Raw genomic sequence first — 17,134 nt, forward strand, 5'->3', positions numbered from 1 at the left:
GCTAGCTTATGAAAACACTGAGACAAAGACCTGTCTCCGTACTCCAGCCTCTCCATTCTTGGTTCAGTCAGCAGATGCCAATAGCTTTCATGGAATTCGTACCTAATGTTTTTTTGGTGGTTTTGGGGTTTTTTTTTGTTTGGTTTGGTTTGTGGTGGGTTTTTTTTTTTTGTTGGGGGGGGGGGGATGTTGTTGTGGTGGTGGTTTTTTGGGTTTTTTTTTAACAAGGAAGTCTCATTCCATCTTTCAATTCAAACCATGGCCACAGCAGCACTTTCCCTGCCTATCCCATTACCCTGTGGATGTTGCAGTTAGCATTCCTCTATGGGTGTGGGAATAGTAGGTTTATTTCTCTCTTCCAACTTTGAAGAGCCATGCTTTCACCTTCTGGTATATGTTTTCACCAGCAGACTGGAGGGGAACAGAAAGGGGAGATAATGACTTGATAGTCTCTGCAGTTTAACACAGTTGTTCAACTTCATACATATGAAGTATAATTTCAGTGAAGAAAGAATGAGCCTTTCTAATGTAATGGTTTGAATGCTAATCTAGTAAGGCAACCAGTCTAGCCATTCTTTCACCACTTTGTCTAGTCAGTAGCCTGGGAAGGAAGGTCTGTAGACCTAATTAACAATAATATAAAAAGTAATTTGACTGATCAAAACTTAGTAACATAGGTATGTGAAGTCCATTTTACCTGCTATGCCCTTACACAAGCAACAATTTTAGTAATCTAGCAAAAATAACAAAATCAGATCACTCAGAAACATAAAATACTTCTTTTTTTCCCAAGTGAAGTAATTTTTGCACCAGTTCACATGGGAAGGGACTGGATTTTTCAGCTTTGGAAATGTTTAAGTGATTGGTTGATATTTCTCTGAAAAACAAGCTCTAATTCACAGTGAATATCAAATCAAGAAGAAGAAATTAATGGGGTTTTGTGAGTCTTTTTTAATGTAGTCCCTTGCACATCTTTAATGAGATATCAAAATTGTAATTTTTTAAAAGCTTTCTGAGCTGTGGCTAGTCTGTTATTTATTTAGTAATGTAAATCCCATTTGAGAGAACTTTACAGAGAATCATAGACCATAGAATAGTTAGGGTTGGAAAGGACCTCAAGATCATCTAGTTCCGACCCCCCTGCCATGGGCAGGGACACCTCACACTAAACCATCTCACCCAAGGCTACGTCCAGCCTGACTTTGAACAATGCCAGGGATGGAGCATTCACAACTTCCCTGGGCAACCTATTCCGGTGCCTCACCACCCTAACAGGAAAGAACTTCCTCCTTATATCCAGTCTAAACTTCCCCTGTTTAACTTTTAACCCATTACCCCTTGGCCTGTCACTACAGTCCCTGATGAAGAGACCCTCCCCAGCAACCCTATAGGCCCCCATCAGATACTGGAAGGCTGCTATGAGGTCTCCACGCAGCCTTCTCTTCTCCAGGCTGAACAGCCCCAACTTTCTCAGCCTGTCTTCATACGGGAGGTGCTCCAGCCCCCTGATCATCCTCGTGGCCCTCCTCTGGACTTGTTCCAGCAGTTCCATGTCCTTTTTATGTTGAGGACACCAGAACTGCACACAATACTCCAGGTGAGGTCTCACAAGAGCAGAGTAGAGGGGCAGGATCGCCTTCTTTGACCTGCTGGTCACGCTCCTTTTGATGCAGCCCAGGATACGGTTGGCTTTCTGGGCTGCAAGCACACACTGAACCCGCCTCATGTTCATTTGCTCATCGACCAGCACCCCCAAGTCCTTCTCTGCAGGGCCACTCTGAATCTCTTCTCTGCCCAACCTGTGGCTGTGCCTGGGATTGCTCCGACCCAGGTGTAGGACCTTGCACTTGGCTTGGTTGAACTTCATGAGATTGGCATCAGCCCACCTCACAAGCGTGTCAAGGTCCCTCTGGATGGCATCCCTTCCCTGCAGCATATCAACCTAACCACACAGCTTGTTGCCATTGGCAAACTTGCTGAGGGCACACTCAATCCCACTGTCCATGTCACCAACAAAGACGTTAAACAAGACCGGACCCAACACGGATCCCTGAGGGACACCACTCATTACTGGTTTCCAGCCGGATATTGAGCCATTGACCACAACTCTTTGTGTGTGGCCATCCAGCCAGTTCTTTATCCACTGAGTGGTCCATCCATCAAATTGATGTCTGTCCAATTTAGAGACAAGGATGTCATGTGGGACAGTGTTGAATGCTTTGCACAAGTCCAGGTAGATGACGTCAACTGCTCTACCTCTGTCTTTCAGTTCTGTAGCCCCATCCTAGGAGGCCACCAAATTGGTCAGGCAGGATTTCCCCTTAGTGAAGCCATGCTGGCTGTCACCAAGCACCTTGTTGCTTTTCATGTGCCTTAGCATGCCTTCCAGGAGAATGTGCTCCAAGATTTTGCCAGGCACAGAGGTGAGACTGACTGGTCTGTAATTCCCCGGGTCTTCCATTTTCCCCTTCTTGAAAATGGGGGTTATATTTCCCTTTTTCCAGTCGTCGGGAGCTTCACCTGACTGCCATGATTTTTCAAATATGGTGGCCATTCGCTTAGCAACTTCATTTGCCAGCTCCTTCAGGACCCACAGATGGATTCCATCAGGTCCCATGGACTTGTGCACGTTCAGATTTTTATGATGGTCTCGAACCACATCCTCTCCTACAGTGGGCCCAAGGTCTTCATTCTCAGAGTCCCTGCGTCTGCCTTCCAAGACCTGGATGGTGCAGTCAGAGCCTTTGCCAGTGAAGACCGAGGCAAAGAAGTACTTCAGTACATCAGCCTTCTCTAAATCCAGGGTAGCCAGTTCTCCCAATAGCTTCCTCAGGGGGCCTATGTTGTCCCTAGTCTGTTTTTTATTTGCTACATACCTGTAGTATCCCTTCCTGTTATCCTTAGCATTCCTAGCCAAGTTTAATTCTAACTGGGCCTTAGCCTTCCTAACCTGGTCCCTAGCTTCCCGGACAACATCCCTGTACTCTACCCAGGTCACCTGTCCTTGCTTCCACCTTTTATAAGACTTGTTTTTCATTTGAATTTTCCTCAGCAGCTCCTTGTCCATCCAAGGAGGTCTCCTGGCCCTCCTGCTGCACTTCCTTCTAGTTGGAATGCAGCACTCCTGAGCTTGTAGCAGGTGATCCTTGAATATCAACCGACAGTCTTGGGCCCCCCTGCCCTCCAGGGCTATATCCCATGGAACCTTACTAAGCAGGTTCCTGAAGAGGCCAAAGTCTGCTCTTTTGAAGTCCAGGGCAGTGAGCTTGCTGCACGCTCTTCTCACTGTCCTGGGGATCTCAAATTCGACCATCTCGTGATCGCTGCATCCAAGGCTGCCCTGGAGCATCGCATTCTCAACGAGCCCTTCCCTGTTGGTGAGCACGAGGTCAAGCATGGCACCTCTCCTTGTCATCTCCTCTATTACTTGCAGAAGGAAGTTGTCTTCCACACAATTGAGGAACCTCCTGGATTGCTTGTGCCGTGCAGTGCCATCATTCCAACAGATGTCAGGGTGGTTGAAATCCCCCATGAGAACAAGGGCCTGCGAGCGTGAGGCTTCTCCTATCTGTCTGTAGAGTGCTTCATCCACAGGTTCTCCTTGATCAGGTGGCCTGTAACAGATCCCCACAGTAATGTCTCCCATGGCGGTTTTCCCTTTAACCCTGACCCACAAACTCTCTGTAAACTGCTCACCTGCCCCCAGACAGAGTTCCATACTCTCCAGCCTATCCCTAACATAAAGGGCAACTCCCCCTCCCCGCCTGCCAGGTCTGTCTTTTCTAAAGAGCCTGTAACCTTCCATTCCAACGCTCCAGTCATGGGAGCCATCCCACCATGTTTCTGTGATGCCTGTTATATGATACTCCCGTAGACGTGCACACATCTCTAATTCCTCTTGTTTGTTCCCCATGCTACAGGCATTTGTATAGAGGCATCTGAGACGAGCTCCAATTGAAGCCGGCTCATTGGCTGGAGCAGCTGGAATATCTCTACATTGTTCCGAGCATTTATTATAGGTGCTGGCAACTGACTGGGTGTGTTGGGATGGAATGATGCCCCCGCCCGCAGCACATCTAGTTTAAAGCCTCCTTGACCAGTCTGGCAAGCCTCCTACCGAAACTGCTCTTCCACTCAGCAGCTCCACCAACCCCCAGTAGATCTGGCCTACAAACTTCGGTCCCATGTTCAAGACACCCAAATCCCTGACTATGGCACCACCTTTTTAACCATTTATTAACCTGGCAAATCCTCCTAGCTTTTTTTAGGTCCTCCCCTGTGTCCTGGAGAATTGACAAAAAGACTATCTGAGCTCCAGAGCCCCTAACCACCTCTCCCAGGGCTCTGTAGTCTTGTAAGAAAGGTGGATGGAAAGGAAACTTGGTAATTTCACTACTCCATTCACTACAGTTTGCAGTATTCAGCTGATGCTTGAGTCTTGGTTTAAAAACCATTTAATATGCCTGTTCTCTACTTGGGCTGAAATGGAAATTCACTTGGATCACATTAGAACACAGTAAATACGTAATTCAACAGACTCAGTATTGCTGAGAAGGAGGGAGATAGGCTGAAGTGGCCAGCCTCTAGTATTTACAGTAGTCTGTTACTTAAATATGACATCCAGAAAAACACCTTCTGAAGTTTCATGGGGAATACACCTTGCTAAAACACTTGTCATGGAACTAGTATGTTTCTGTATATATAGCTGATGGCCACAGTTGTCACTTTACCTTCATCTCTTTTGCCCTCCCTTTAGGGTACTATAAAAGCAGTTTCTTCTATAAGAAAAAGACTTGTAATACAGCCTGGAACTAATCAGGCCATGCTATGTCAAGGAGGCCAGTGCCTTCTGTTTATACTGCACGTTTCTACAGGAGTCACGCTCAAATGTTCACAATATTATTCATTAATTTGCATTGTCAGTGCACAAGTGCTTCAAACACATTTTGCCTGTGCTGTGGAGAGTGAAAACTTTACCAGGGATCTGGACTTCAGAATCTGCCTTCACACACACTTTTAATCACATTCTTAATATTTAGTTCAGGCACAGTTAAAAAAGAAAAAGGATAATGGACACTTTAATAATTGATGTCTTGGCTTCGCAGACTCCACGACAAGAGGGATATTGTAATTGATAAGTATTTTTCATACCTTTACTTTCTTTCTAGCTTAAGTGAAAGAGCCCAACTACTGAAGAATGTTTTTAAGAAGAACCACGTGAACTTGTATCGCTCTGACTCTCTGCAGCAAAACTTGCTTCGTAAGTTAATTAATAAATTAAAAGTTTAAATAAAGCTTTAATAAGTAAATTAAAAATCAAATAGAAGTTAATATCCTCATTAATACTATAGAAGTGAAACTCTACCTATCACATTTTTGATAGTAAAGATGCAGTATCCTAAACCCAGTAGACCATGTTCTTTGCCTGTTTGTAGATTTCTCATCATTCCTAAGATACTGTATGCACAGCGTTCTTTCTGCTGTTCTATAAGTGAAAAAATATGTAAGAAATGTCATGGGTTTTCCAGCTACCAAGTGCTGAGAAGAGGTTTATTCTCCTCTTTTTTTGACCTTTGTTAAGAGCTTTCTATTAAAGCTTCAATAAAAACTCAGATCAACACTTAATTGGTTCCTATTTTGTTCTATATTTGCAGATGGCTATGCCTTCTCTCAAGATGAAAACGGAATAGTTTCCCAGTCTGAAGTAATACGAGCTTACGATACAACAAAACAAAGGCCTGAGGAATGGTGAAGAAACACAGCTCAAGATTTGGGTCTTAGTAGTTACTTTGTGAGACAGACTACTAGATCTTTGCTGGGAGCTACAACCATGGCCCAGTTATCTGAGGTCTAAAGATCTATGATGGTCTTGTTCCATAAAGATTGGATTTGTGTACTCAGTAGACATAAGCACTGTGCGACTATACTGTAACACACCATCTCTAAATTTTTTAATAAGTATTTGCTTAGCCTTTGTAAACAGATTGGAATTTATCTTGTATCTTGCCAGCTTGCTTATTTTACAATGAAGTTGAATCAGTACTGGTCATAGAAGGCAATGGTCAGAACGCTAAACATACTTTACATCGATAGACCATTAGCATCTCTGAAGGTTTTTAAGTGTTAATATATTTAAATACAGTTGATAAAAAGCCTTTGATTTCAACAAGTGCTGAAAAAAAAGTATCTCAATGGTGTTAATTCACCTTCTTTAAGAAAGATTTTGAGTCAAGAAGTTTATAGGTGTTTGTGTCAAACTGACCTAAAAACGTTTGCCAAAGAAGTTCCATAAATTTTCTGTTGTTAGAAATAATTTGAAAGGAAATTAACTCCAGTCCTGATCTCAGAACTGCATGCTTGAGTCTCCGCACTTGAGGAGAAAGATTTATACTACAGTCAGTCAAATTTGAGTGGCCTTTACGGCATTTGCTTTCAAAACTGCAAGTCTTTGCACCTTTGCCTTATAGAAGCTTTCCCCTTACTTTCATTTAGTATTGCATATGTTGAAAATGGCTGCCACCCTGTAAAAGTGAGTACACATATTATTTTGTCCAATTTTTAAGAATTGCTCTGCCTTACCTCCCTTTAGCAAACTTTATTTTTGCAATGCTTAATTGTATCTGCTTATACTGTAGGTTCAAATGAAAGTTTGTTTTAACTTATTTAAAAAAAAATTCAATTTTCAACATTTTTATACTAACATTATTTGAAATGCATACATTGAAACAGAGAGCAAAGCATGCCCTTTGCTAGTCTGTGGTAAGTACTGTTTTATTTGCACTAAAGCCACTTCCTATAAAGGTGTGAAATGCATTGCAGCAGACTCTTTACAACTTACTGGCCATGCAGAATACCTGTATGCTCTCGCCTTTAGTTAATAATGGAGAGGAAATGGCTATAGAATGAGATGCACACCTGATTTTAGAAAAAAAAGAAAAAAAAAAAAAGAGGGAGGTGTTAAATGAGAACATTGTGATAACTTAAGTAGTATTGGTATTTCTTAGCTTACTACCCAGCAACCATCAGGTTTCAAACTAAGAAAAGCTACTTTAACTTCAGAATTCAGTTAAATCTTGTAGCTTTTTAGTCCATGTTTAATTCTAAGTTTAAAAGCTGCCATAATCACATTTAAAATAGTTCTTTCTGTAGTAGCAGTTGGGTTTATTTTTTAATTGCATTTCTGTGCACTGCACAGAGATGATTCTCTTTTCTTTGAGTGGAGATCAACTAGATGGAAAAACAGAACAATGGCATCCCCAATGATCTGTTAAATTAAGAATTTCCTCTTTCTCTCCGGATTACCCACTTTCAACTCAAAAGTAACAACTCATCCAATCCCATCTTTTCTCTGCCCTCCTTCATTAGTCATATACTTACTAAAGGTGACTTTACGTCCTTGCCTTTCATAAAACTAAACACTTAACATACAACTTTATTGCACTATCAGATTTTCTTATGCTCTAAAAGAAACTTACAAATACACATGGAAAGCCCAACAAAAAGCACTGTATGGAAGTACATATTTAGGAAGGCGTATCAATGGGAAGGCAGTCTGCATTTCATATGCATGTTATGCAATGTCTTCCTCTCAGTTTCCCGGAGTGATCTTTAAACAGAAGCTACAGGGACAAAAGGAACGTATCCCACTAGAAACAGTACTGCCAGTCAGTCATGCAGACAAGAACTGCCTTCAGAAAAGCCATTTCAGGCATAGATAAATAGATGGATCAATATGGGAGGGCCAAATCACTTGACCTAAGGGAAGAAAAAATTTGGGGGCATGCCCCTTTCCTAAAATGGGGATCCCTATTTTCTGTCATCCAAGGGACAATGACCAACTTCAAAACATTTCTGAAATTAACCATGACAGTGTTGCTCCTTTATAATCTTTCAGTGTACTTAACTCATATAAAATGACTCCATCCAAATTTATTTTTATTACTGGGGGTTTTTTTCTGTTCTAAATGGTTTACCAGCTGATTTTGCATAAAAGGACATGATGACTAAAATACATCGTAAAATATTTACAATGAGAAATGTATGTGGTCTCTTCTGAAATGAAACTCTGTCCCACTATTGTAATACAGTTTGTGGAGAATAACACCCAGTATATCCCCAGTTTATCTTAAAAAGAAGGAAAGCAACTCAAACAGCTCTAAGATACTAAATTTAGACTGTAATTTAAGTTTCCTAGGATAATCATGGTTTTTTCTCCCATCTTTCTAATTTTTCTGGTAATTAGTGGTTGGAAGATACCACTTGGAAATAGTAAAAAAGACAGTGTGGCAGTTCTGTTTTATGATTGCTCATACAATTCCATTTCAAAATATAAGATAATTTTAGCTATGTGTGCCTATTTTTAAATCAGGTCAACTATACAATATGCACTTTATTTTCACGTTGAATACACAGTAATATAATCTATTACCATCCTGTTAGTACATCTTATCTTTGTTAAAATAAGGGGATTGTGCAGGTGTTTGTTTAAAGAAAAAACAGTTTAGGCAAAAATGCTCATAACAATGCCTCTGTTCTTATTGCCTGAACATTCAGATGTGTATTAAATACAGAATTCACGTGGACTTTTCCATCTCTTTCTTGTGCACTGCATAACGATTACAAGTTCGTATTAAAAACGTCCAGCAAAAGGTTGAACCAGTGCCACTTAGAAATCGGGTATCTTATATAAATGCTGTTGCTTGATTATTTTTAAATATATACCTATATATATAAAGGAGTCAAAAAAGTAAGTAACAGGAAACAAATTTTAAGAAGCCTATTGGTAATTTGTATTTGGAATTTTTTCTTGCCATTTCCTAATTTTACACTTATTTTTGCAAAACAGTTTCAACAGATTTATACTTAGTCATCATTCTATTTGTATAAAATGATAAATAAAATATTTTAAAACACTAAAAGATAGCTGAAGATTCCTGTATGTCCACATGCATCCATAAAATTCACTGAGTTACGAAGATGCGTGTTAAATGTCTTAAGACTTCTTTTGTTACATTTGAACCCATCTTGAATGATGAGGAATTTCGATTATGTGTTAAATTTAAGGAGAGAAGTTTTTTTCCCTTTTTTCTTATGTATTGTGTAAAAGTATTTGTAGTTCTGATGGATTTATCATTCTGTCTGCATGAGGCAATATTTCTAAGTAAGTGTTCTGAGGCAGTGCATGGTGGTTGCTGTTCCTTGTTTTTTAATGCCTTCATTAGAAGTCTGCTCATAATATATCAAGAAGCTAGCGCTGTGTAAGCAAATGAGTTTGTCAGTTCAACCTTCTTGGTAGTAGATGTTTTCACTGGTAACAAAACTCAACAAATGAGTTTCTCCTTCTCCCCCTCTGCCCTCGCTCCCCCACTTTCCTCGCTGTTAACCAATAGATCTTTATTAAACAAAGGAATATTTTAGCATTCCAAACCTGGTTCCTGCTTATGCAAACCGTTACTCACATAGGCTTCAACTGGACTGTGAGTATAAGGACTACTCATCTAAGCAATGATGTGCCAAGTTGGGCGCTTTGGAGGGTTGATACTTAAATGAAAGTATTTTCATGTAGTGATATGTAATTGCAAAGCTGTGACCAGAACAAGTTTTTTTAAAAAAATCATATTTTATGGTGTTTCTTTATTGTAGAGTAGAAGCCCTAAATGCATTAATATTGGGGTTTTTTACTTCAGCGTAATTTTCCATCAAGATTTTCAGTGTGTGGTGTGTATAAACCGCTGCAGAAAGTGGTCATCCTGTAATAGCAAAAATTTGCATTCAAGGTAAAGTGAGGTTTTACAGCTCCACTAAGCCATTACTGCTGAAGCTGTTGTGGAAATTATGAAGCTGCATGAATGAAGACTTTTTGACTCGGTGTTTATGGTAGTTTCTCAGGTTTAGTTTTAATTGGATGTTAAATGCACTGTGTTTTTTAAATAGTTCTTCTCTTTTAGTAACACGTTCAGGTCCATGCAGTATTACATGTCATTTGGCATTTGGTGAATGTGCATGTTTTGAACTGCAAATTTTAAATGTTTTGTCTTTTAATTGTTAAAAAATGAATAAACTTTGCCATTAAAGAAAGACGCTTTGTTGAACTGATTTGTTGTAAATGGTAGCAGTTACTTTCAAAGGAGAACATATATGTCAGCACTCTTACTTTAGAAGTCTTTAAAATGAGATATATTAAATATAGCATTTCACAAATACCAATGAATTCTTATGTTAAGGTAAACTGAAAAAGCAGAAAAGGGTTTTAAGTTTTTGGTTGGTTTTTTTTTTTTTAACACCTATTTTGAGATGCCTTTTTCAGTTCTCATGTGAAGTCCAGAAAAAGTTAAAAAAAAGAAAGGATGGGGGGAGGACGAGAGTCTGCCGTTCTGTGATTTGCAGCAGAGCCCTAACATACCATGGTGGTGATAGCGTATTTTAAAAGACAAGTATGCAGCACAACAATGATAGAGTGGAAATAAAGAAGCTATCATTTCCTCTTCCAGACGGTAGTGATAAATATGCTATCCTTTGGCTATGATAATAGCAGGTAATTCTGTCCCGCAACGGTGCCAACCAAATGAATAAAAATTAATACAGGATCATTGAACAGTTAGGGTTGGAAAGGACCTTAAGACCAGCAAGTTCCAACCCCCCTGCCATATACCCAAACCTAAGCTGAGTTTTGGTTGTAGATAGGTGACTGATTCTTCATATACACTAGACAATTAATTTATTTTCTAGATGTATTCTGTCAAGGCAGGTTCAATAACAGATCCATCTTTAATGCTGTTAATTTCCTGACACCCAGTATTTAATGGCAGAGCTGCTTTACAGAGATTCCACCTCAATTGGTATGTCACTGTGTATATTGCACTAACAGTTACGAGGCCATTGAAATTACTCGGGTTATAATCCAGTTCATAACAATCCAGACTCCATTTCAAATCCTTTCCCTCTTATGGCAAACGTTATTTTTAATTTAAATCATTTCCCTAACCTGATGTGTGCAACAGCCCCTGAGTATGCAAAAGATGGAGAGAATTAAAACACGCATTTCTTCTTCTGCCTTTGCTAATGAATACAGCCCAACATGGAATTACAGCCTCAATGTAATTGTGAATCAAACACTGTTTATGTGATCATTGTGGCTCAGTAGGGGGGCAGGTGTGTGTCTCCCAAAAAATAGAAGCTCTGCTCAGAGTAGTTGTAAGTCCACACAGCACATCACAACAAGCAGAAAAACAGCACCGAAAATTGATTCCATCTCCTTCATGTCATGATCAAGCTGAAACTAAATAATAGTGACAAAATAATTTGGATATTATCACTTTGTTTTTGGTATTATTCCAGTGGGATTAGTATTGCAAATAATCCATAGAATCATAGAATAGTTAGGGTTAGAAAGGACCTTAAGATCATCAAGTTCCAACCCTCCTGACATGGGCAGGGACACCTCCCACTAAACCATCTCACCCAAGGCTTCGTCCAACCTGGCCTTGAACACTGCCAGGGATGGAGCATTCATAGTTTCCCTTGGCAACCCATTCCAGTGCCTCACCACCCTAACAGTGAAGAACTTCTTCCTTATGTCCAATCTAAACTTCCCCTGTTTAAGTTTTAACCCGTTACCCCTTGGCCTGTCACTACAGTCCCTAATGAAGAGTCCCTCCCCAGCATCCCTATAGGCCCCCTTCAGGTACTGGAAGGCTGCTATGAGGTCCCCACGCAGCCTTCTCTTCTCCAGGCTGAACAGCCCCAACTTTCTCAGCCTGTCTTCATATGGGAGGTGCTCCAGTCCCCTGATCATCCTCGTGGCCCTCCTCTGGACTTGTTCCCACAGTTCCATGTCCTTTTTATGTTGAGGACACCAGAACTGCACACAATACTCCAGGTGAGGTCTCACAAGAGCAGAGTAGAGGGGCAGGATCACCTCCTTCGACCTGCTGGTCACGCTCCTTTTGATGCAGCCCAGGATACGGTTGGCTTTCTGGGCTGTGAGTGCACACTGCCGGCTCATGTTCATTTTCTCATTGACCAGCACCCCCAGGTCCTTCTCTGCAGGGCCGCTCTGAATCTCTTCTCTGCCCAACCTGTAGCTGTGCCTGGGATTGCTCCGACCCAGGTGCAGGACCTTGCACTTGGCTTGGTTGAACTTCATAATGTTGGCATCAGCCCACCTCACAAGCGTGCCGAGGTCCCTCTGGATGGCATCCCTTCCCTCCAGCATATCAACCGGACCACACAGCTTGGTGTCATTGGCAAACTTGCTGAGGGCGCACTCAACCCCACTGTCCATGTCAGCGACAAAGATGTTGAACAAGACCAGATCCAACACCGATCCCTGAGGGACACCACTCATTACTGGTCTCCAGCCGGACATTGAGCCATTGACCACATGTCCTGGGTTCAGCAGTAGCAGTTAATTTTTCTCCTTCTTAGCTGGTGCAGTGCTGTGTTTTGACTTCCAGCCTGGGAACAGAGCTGATAACACAAATGTTTTAGTCTGACCAAGGACTTTGTGAGTCTCATGCTCTGCCAGGGATGAGGGGAGGCCGGAAGGAAGCAGAGACAGGACACCTGACCCAAACTGACCAAAGAGGTATTCCATACCACAGCACATCATGCCCAGGGAGGTAACTGGGAGTTACCCAGAAGCGCACGGGCTTCTTCGGGGGGATCGGACTTGTTCGGCAGTGCATCATATTCTCTTGTTATTTTCCCTTATCATTATTATCATTGGTGGTAGCAGTAGTGATTTGTGTTATACCTTAGTTACTGGGCTGTTGTTATCTCAGCCCGTGGGAGTTACATTCTTTTCAGTTCTCCTCTCTGTCCCTCCAGGAGTAGAGGGAAGGAAAGAAGGGGGGGGGGGAGTGAGTGGACAAGCTGTGTGGATTGGTTTAAACCACGACACCACAACTGTTTGTGTGCGGCCATCCAGCCAGTTCTTTATCCACCGAGTGGTCGATCCATCAAATTGATGTCTCTCCAATTTAGAGACAAGGATGTCATGTGGGACGCTTTGCACAGGTCCAGGTAGATGATGTCAACTGCTCTACCTTTGTCTTTCAGTTACGTAGCCCCATCCTAGGAGGCCACCAAATTGGTCAGGCAGGATTTCCCCTTAGTGAAGCCATGCTGGCTGTCACCAAGCACCTTGTTGTTTTTCATGTGCCTTAGCATGCCTTCCAGGAGAATGTGCTCCAAGATTTTGCCAGGCACAGAGGTGAGACTGACTGCTCTGTGATTCCCCCTGGTTTACATAGCCATGTACTGGCCCGCTTGCAAACTTACAAATAAAACCTGCAGGACATTCTTGCAAGTACATGTACTGTTTTTCCTTGCACTGAAGGGTTCTGATGCATTTTGACGATAACGCACTGAAGAAAACCACAGTGTAAAAACACAAAGCAGCTGATCTAATTCATGTCACTATTACTCTTTGCCCGCTTGAGTTTCATACATGCCATTATCACTTGATGGCAATCAAAGGATTTTGTGCATAATGTGGGGAATTACAATAACCAATTTAATGGGTGTGATTCTTCTTTCCTTTTAATTTATTGTAGCTTGATGTCACTCTAGCAAAAAGGGCATAATCTAACTACAGCACTACAACAGAAACACTTAAACCTACTTTGTTAAAAAATAAACATCAGTGAATCAAGTACTGTATAAATGTTACTTCTGATGGCAACTGCTTTTAGTTCCAGCACACCTCTAGCCCTTCAAATTGCTTCATTAGTCATTAAAACTGTATCAGTGTTCTGTCTGCAAGTTTCACAAAAATTACTATTTCCTATAAATCACAGGAGCACCTAGTACCACAGGTCCTTTTCACTAGGAAAGAAGTTTAGCATTCTTAGCTGAATCCATCTGGGTTGGAAACTACTGGCACAGACAACAAGCGTTTTTGTTCACAGGCTTGTGCCCACCTCCTTTCCTCTCCCTTCAGTTACAGAGGTCACTGCCACTGTAGCTACACGAATATGTACATCTACAATATAGATTCTTCTGAATCTACAGATCCTTCTATTTGCACATGGTGCAAAATCCCCACCCCACTTGCTTCACAGGTAAACCTATACAGCTATTTTAACTATACCTGATCTTTCCCAGCCTCAAACCACCCCCCCCCCCCCATCTGCAGGATTTGTTGCAAGCTGGCTATCGACCTGCAAGGTGCTTAGCACTCTATAATCTTAAGAAACTTGCAGAAGTCTGATTCAATGAAATTGTTCCTGTGTCAAGTTCTTCAAGCATTTTATGAGGTCAAGCCCATTACGCAGCATCAGGGCAGGCAAGGAAGTAGCCCAAAGGGGTCTTCCCTGCTATGCTGAGTTTCACACTGCACAGCAAACTTCACAGCCCTGGCTTAAGCTGAATGATCATTAAAATCTGCAAGACTGTACACAGGCGTAGCAAAAATCTGTCCCTGCGTTAAAACATTAACAAATCTGCTGTAGAGCCCACTGAGACCATGACGGTGAGGCAGCCTGGCCTGTTCAGCATACACAGCCAAATGGTAACTGGCAGTAACTGAATCCAGTTCCTGACTTCACTGTGTACCACAGGTCTTTGAGGAGCATACAAAATTTCAGCTACCCAGCACAGAATCACAGAATCACAGAATCCCAAGGGTTGGAAGGGACCTAAAAAGATCATCTAGTCCAACCCCCCTGCAAGAGCAGGGTAACCTACAGTACATCACACAGGAACTTGTCCAGGCGGGCCTTGAATATCTCCAGTGTAGGAGACTCCACAACCCCCCTGGGCAACCTGTTCCAGTGCTCTGTCACTCTTACAGTAAAGAAGTTCTTCCTGATGTTAACGTGGAACTTCCTATGCTCCAGTTTACACCCATTGCCCCTTGTCCTATCACTGGATATCACTGAAAAAAGCCTAGCTCCATCATCCTGACCTGTGTCAGTGCCTCGATCACTCATCACTCTTCAATCAAAAAGTACATAAAATTACACCTTCTTAGCTAAAACTGATCAGCAGGTCTCACGGAACGCTTCCAAACAACAGCGCTGGTATCTGTTGCAGTATTAAATTATTTTTACAGAAGTTACCTGATGAACATATTTTTTTACCCATTCCAAATGTGCAGAGTCCTATGAAACATCACCAAAGGTGGGTAAACATTTAAGCACCCCCTTCCTTGAAGATTGTTTCTCAACAAATTTGCAAGAAAAAACACCTTTCAATTAATTTCCCAAATACTTGAAATACACTTTTTTACCAATGCTTGAAAATACCCAATACTTGAAATATACTTTTTCGAATGCACTTTTCAGATTTTTGTAAAATGTGTACACTACTGTGTATCATGGTTTTAGGTTGAAATTAACAATTACAGCATTCAGACTAAAGCCTATTGCTTAAAACATTATTGTATACAACTTGTCCTTCTGCTCAGAAATCACATTCCAGTAGTAGTATCTGTTGAATTATAAAGTCAATTATGCAACATGTTAAAAGGGTTATTTCAAAACCACTTTTTTCCTGATGCTAAGATACTGATTGCTCCATATCTGCTAAGAAAACATATTTATTCAACTTTTGAGGAAGATCCGATGAAGCTTTTCTAAAATAGAAAGATACTGTAATTCAGGACAGAAGTGCTGTAATTTTAACATGCACCAATACACTGGTACTTGTGAAACAGCTCAGCTATAATGTACTTCAACAAGATCTGCCCGCAGGGAGTTTGGGGCTGAAAAAATAGGAAAGTTCAGCCTGATACTGCAGATTCTGACACACAGAATGACTTTGTTTGTTCACAATAATAAGTGTACAGAGAAGCCCTTTAATGACTGCATTTTTTCTTGTGTACTTTCCATTTGCTGGCTGCATGTGTTTGGTTTAGATGCGTTTCCATTTGGCTTGTTGGTTTACTTGGGTGAAGGAATGTAGAAGGGCAAACAAAATTTATTCATAGGGCAGGATGTTTTAAATTAATATACCCAACTAATCAGTGTAGGTTTTACCATGTTTTCACTGCAGTTACATATAAGAGACATTAATTACCCTGTCAGTTTACTATACAGTCAGAATTGTATATATTAAATCTGCACAACAGGTGCAGTTAACAATGTAAATCATTTACAAAAGAAAAAATAACAATTTTTAACAGGAAAAAACCAGTATAGTTATGACACCAAAGTGAAAATTTGCTCTTCAAGCACTGTACAGAGACATACAGATGACACAGCATTTCAACCACACAGTTTATTGATAATCTCGTGTGTGTGTGACTACTAAATAATTAGTGTCGTCAATGCTGTAAATACATTTTAATTTACAAGTTTGTCTTTACATTTTATACATGGCTAATATTACATAGAACTTTATGATCAGTTTGTCCAACTTACACACGTTGCTGAGCAAAAAGCCAACAATAAATACTGCCTTCTGAGAAATGCTTTAATATAACACCATTTTTAGGATTTCATGTGGAGAAGTCGTTAGTGATATCGCTGAATACCTTCTGCTTCTCTCAGACAAGTATTTGGCTGCTTGGGACTGATTCATTTTCAACTAGCCTAATTAGTACTAGTTTTGTCTATCATAGTTAAAGTTTACTAATACAAATATGCAGTGTAAGTTCAAGTATATTATGTATATTTTAAAAACCCTAAGCATTTTGATAGTTGTAATACAGTTCTTCCTCTTACATTCACTGCTCATAGAAGTGGGAAGCAGTCAGCTGTTTTCAGGATCCTTGGTAAACACTAGCTCTCTCTTACTTCTCAGGCATCTTGCTGCATTATAGAACTAGTATGATTATTATCAGTGGAATGCAGCCACCGTTTGTTAACTAAGTTATTAGCATTCAGGATTAAAATGTCATTTATAACACCATGAAATGAGTAACTGTACCCACCAAATGGTTTTTCTACTTGTAACATTCTGCTCAAATTAGACTGGACAGTCAGTTTTTAGAGCAACTGTTTGGAATATTCTACAATACATTTGTTACTGTGATCCAAGTTTGGGAAATGACACCTTGCACTTTTCAAGGGCAACTCACCCACAGGAACAGTCCTGACTTCCGAAGCCACTGATCATGTCAGTGTGACACCCAACAGCAGCAGTCCCTGCGCTTCCTTCACAAGGCTGCACTATTCCTTCACAACTCCTT

The 17,134-nt window shown here is 40.9% G+C and overlaps 1 protein-coding gene across 5 annotated transcripts in view; it reads left to right on the forward strand.

Annotated features, from left to right (window-relative positions):
* Window positions 1–10,077, forward strand: part of ATP8A1 (ATPase phospholipid transporting 8A1) — a 119,280-nt gene extending 109,203 nt beyond the window's left edge. For all 5 annotated transcript variants that reach the window (XM_065698091.1, XM_065698065.1, XM_065698084.1 and 2 more), the window contains 2 exons: window positions 5,169–5,260; window positions 5,655–10,077. In XM_065698091.1, coding sequence (XP_065554163.1) covers window positions 5,169–5,260; window positions 5,655–5,752 — 190 coding nt within the window. In that variant the 3' untranslated portion in view covers window positions 5,753–10,077. The remainder of the gene's footprint in view (window positions 1–5,168; window positions 5,261–5,654) is intronic.
* Window positions 10,078–17,134: the final 7,057 nt, after the last annotated feature.

This window comes from Lathamus discolor, chromosome 1 (genome assembly GCF_037157495.1).
Source record: "Lathamus discolor isolate bLatDis1 chromosome 1, bLatDis1.hap1, whole genome shotgun sequence".
Taxonomy (NCBI): Eukaryota; Metazoa; Chordata; class Aves; order Psittaciformes; family Psittacidae; genus Lathamus; species Lathamus discolor.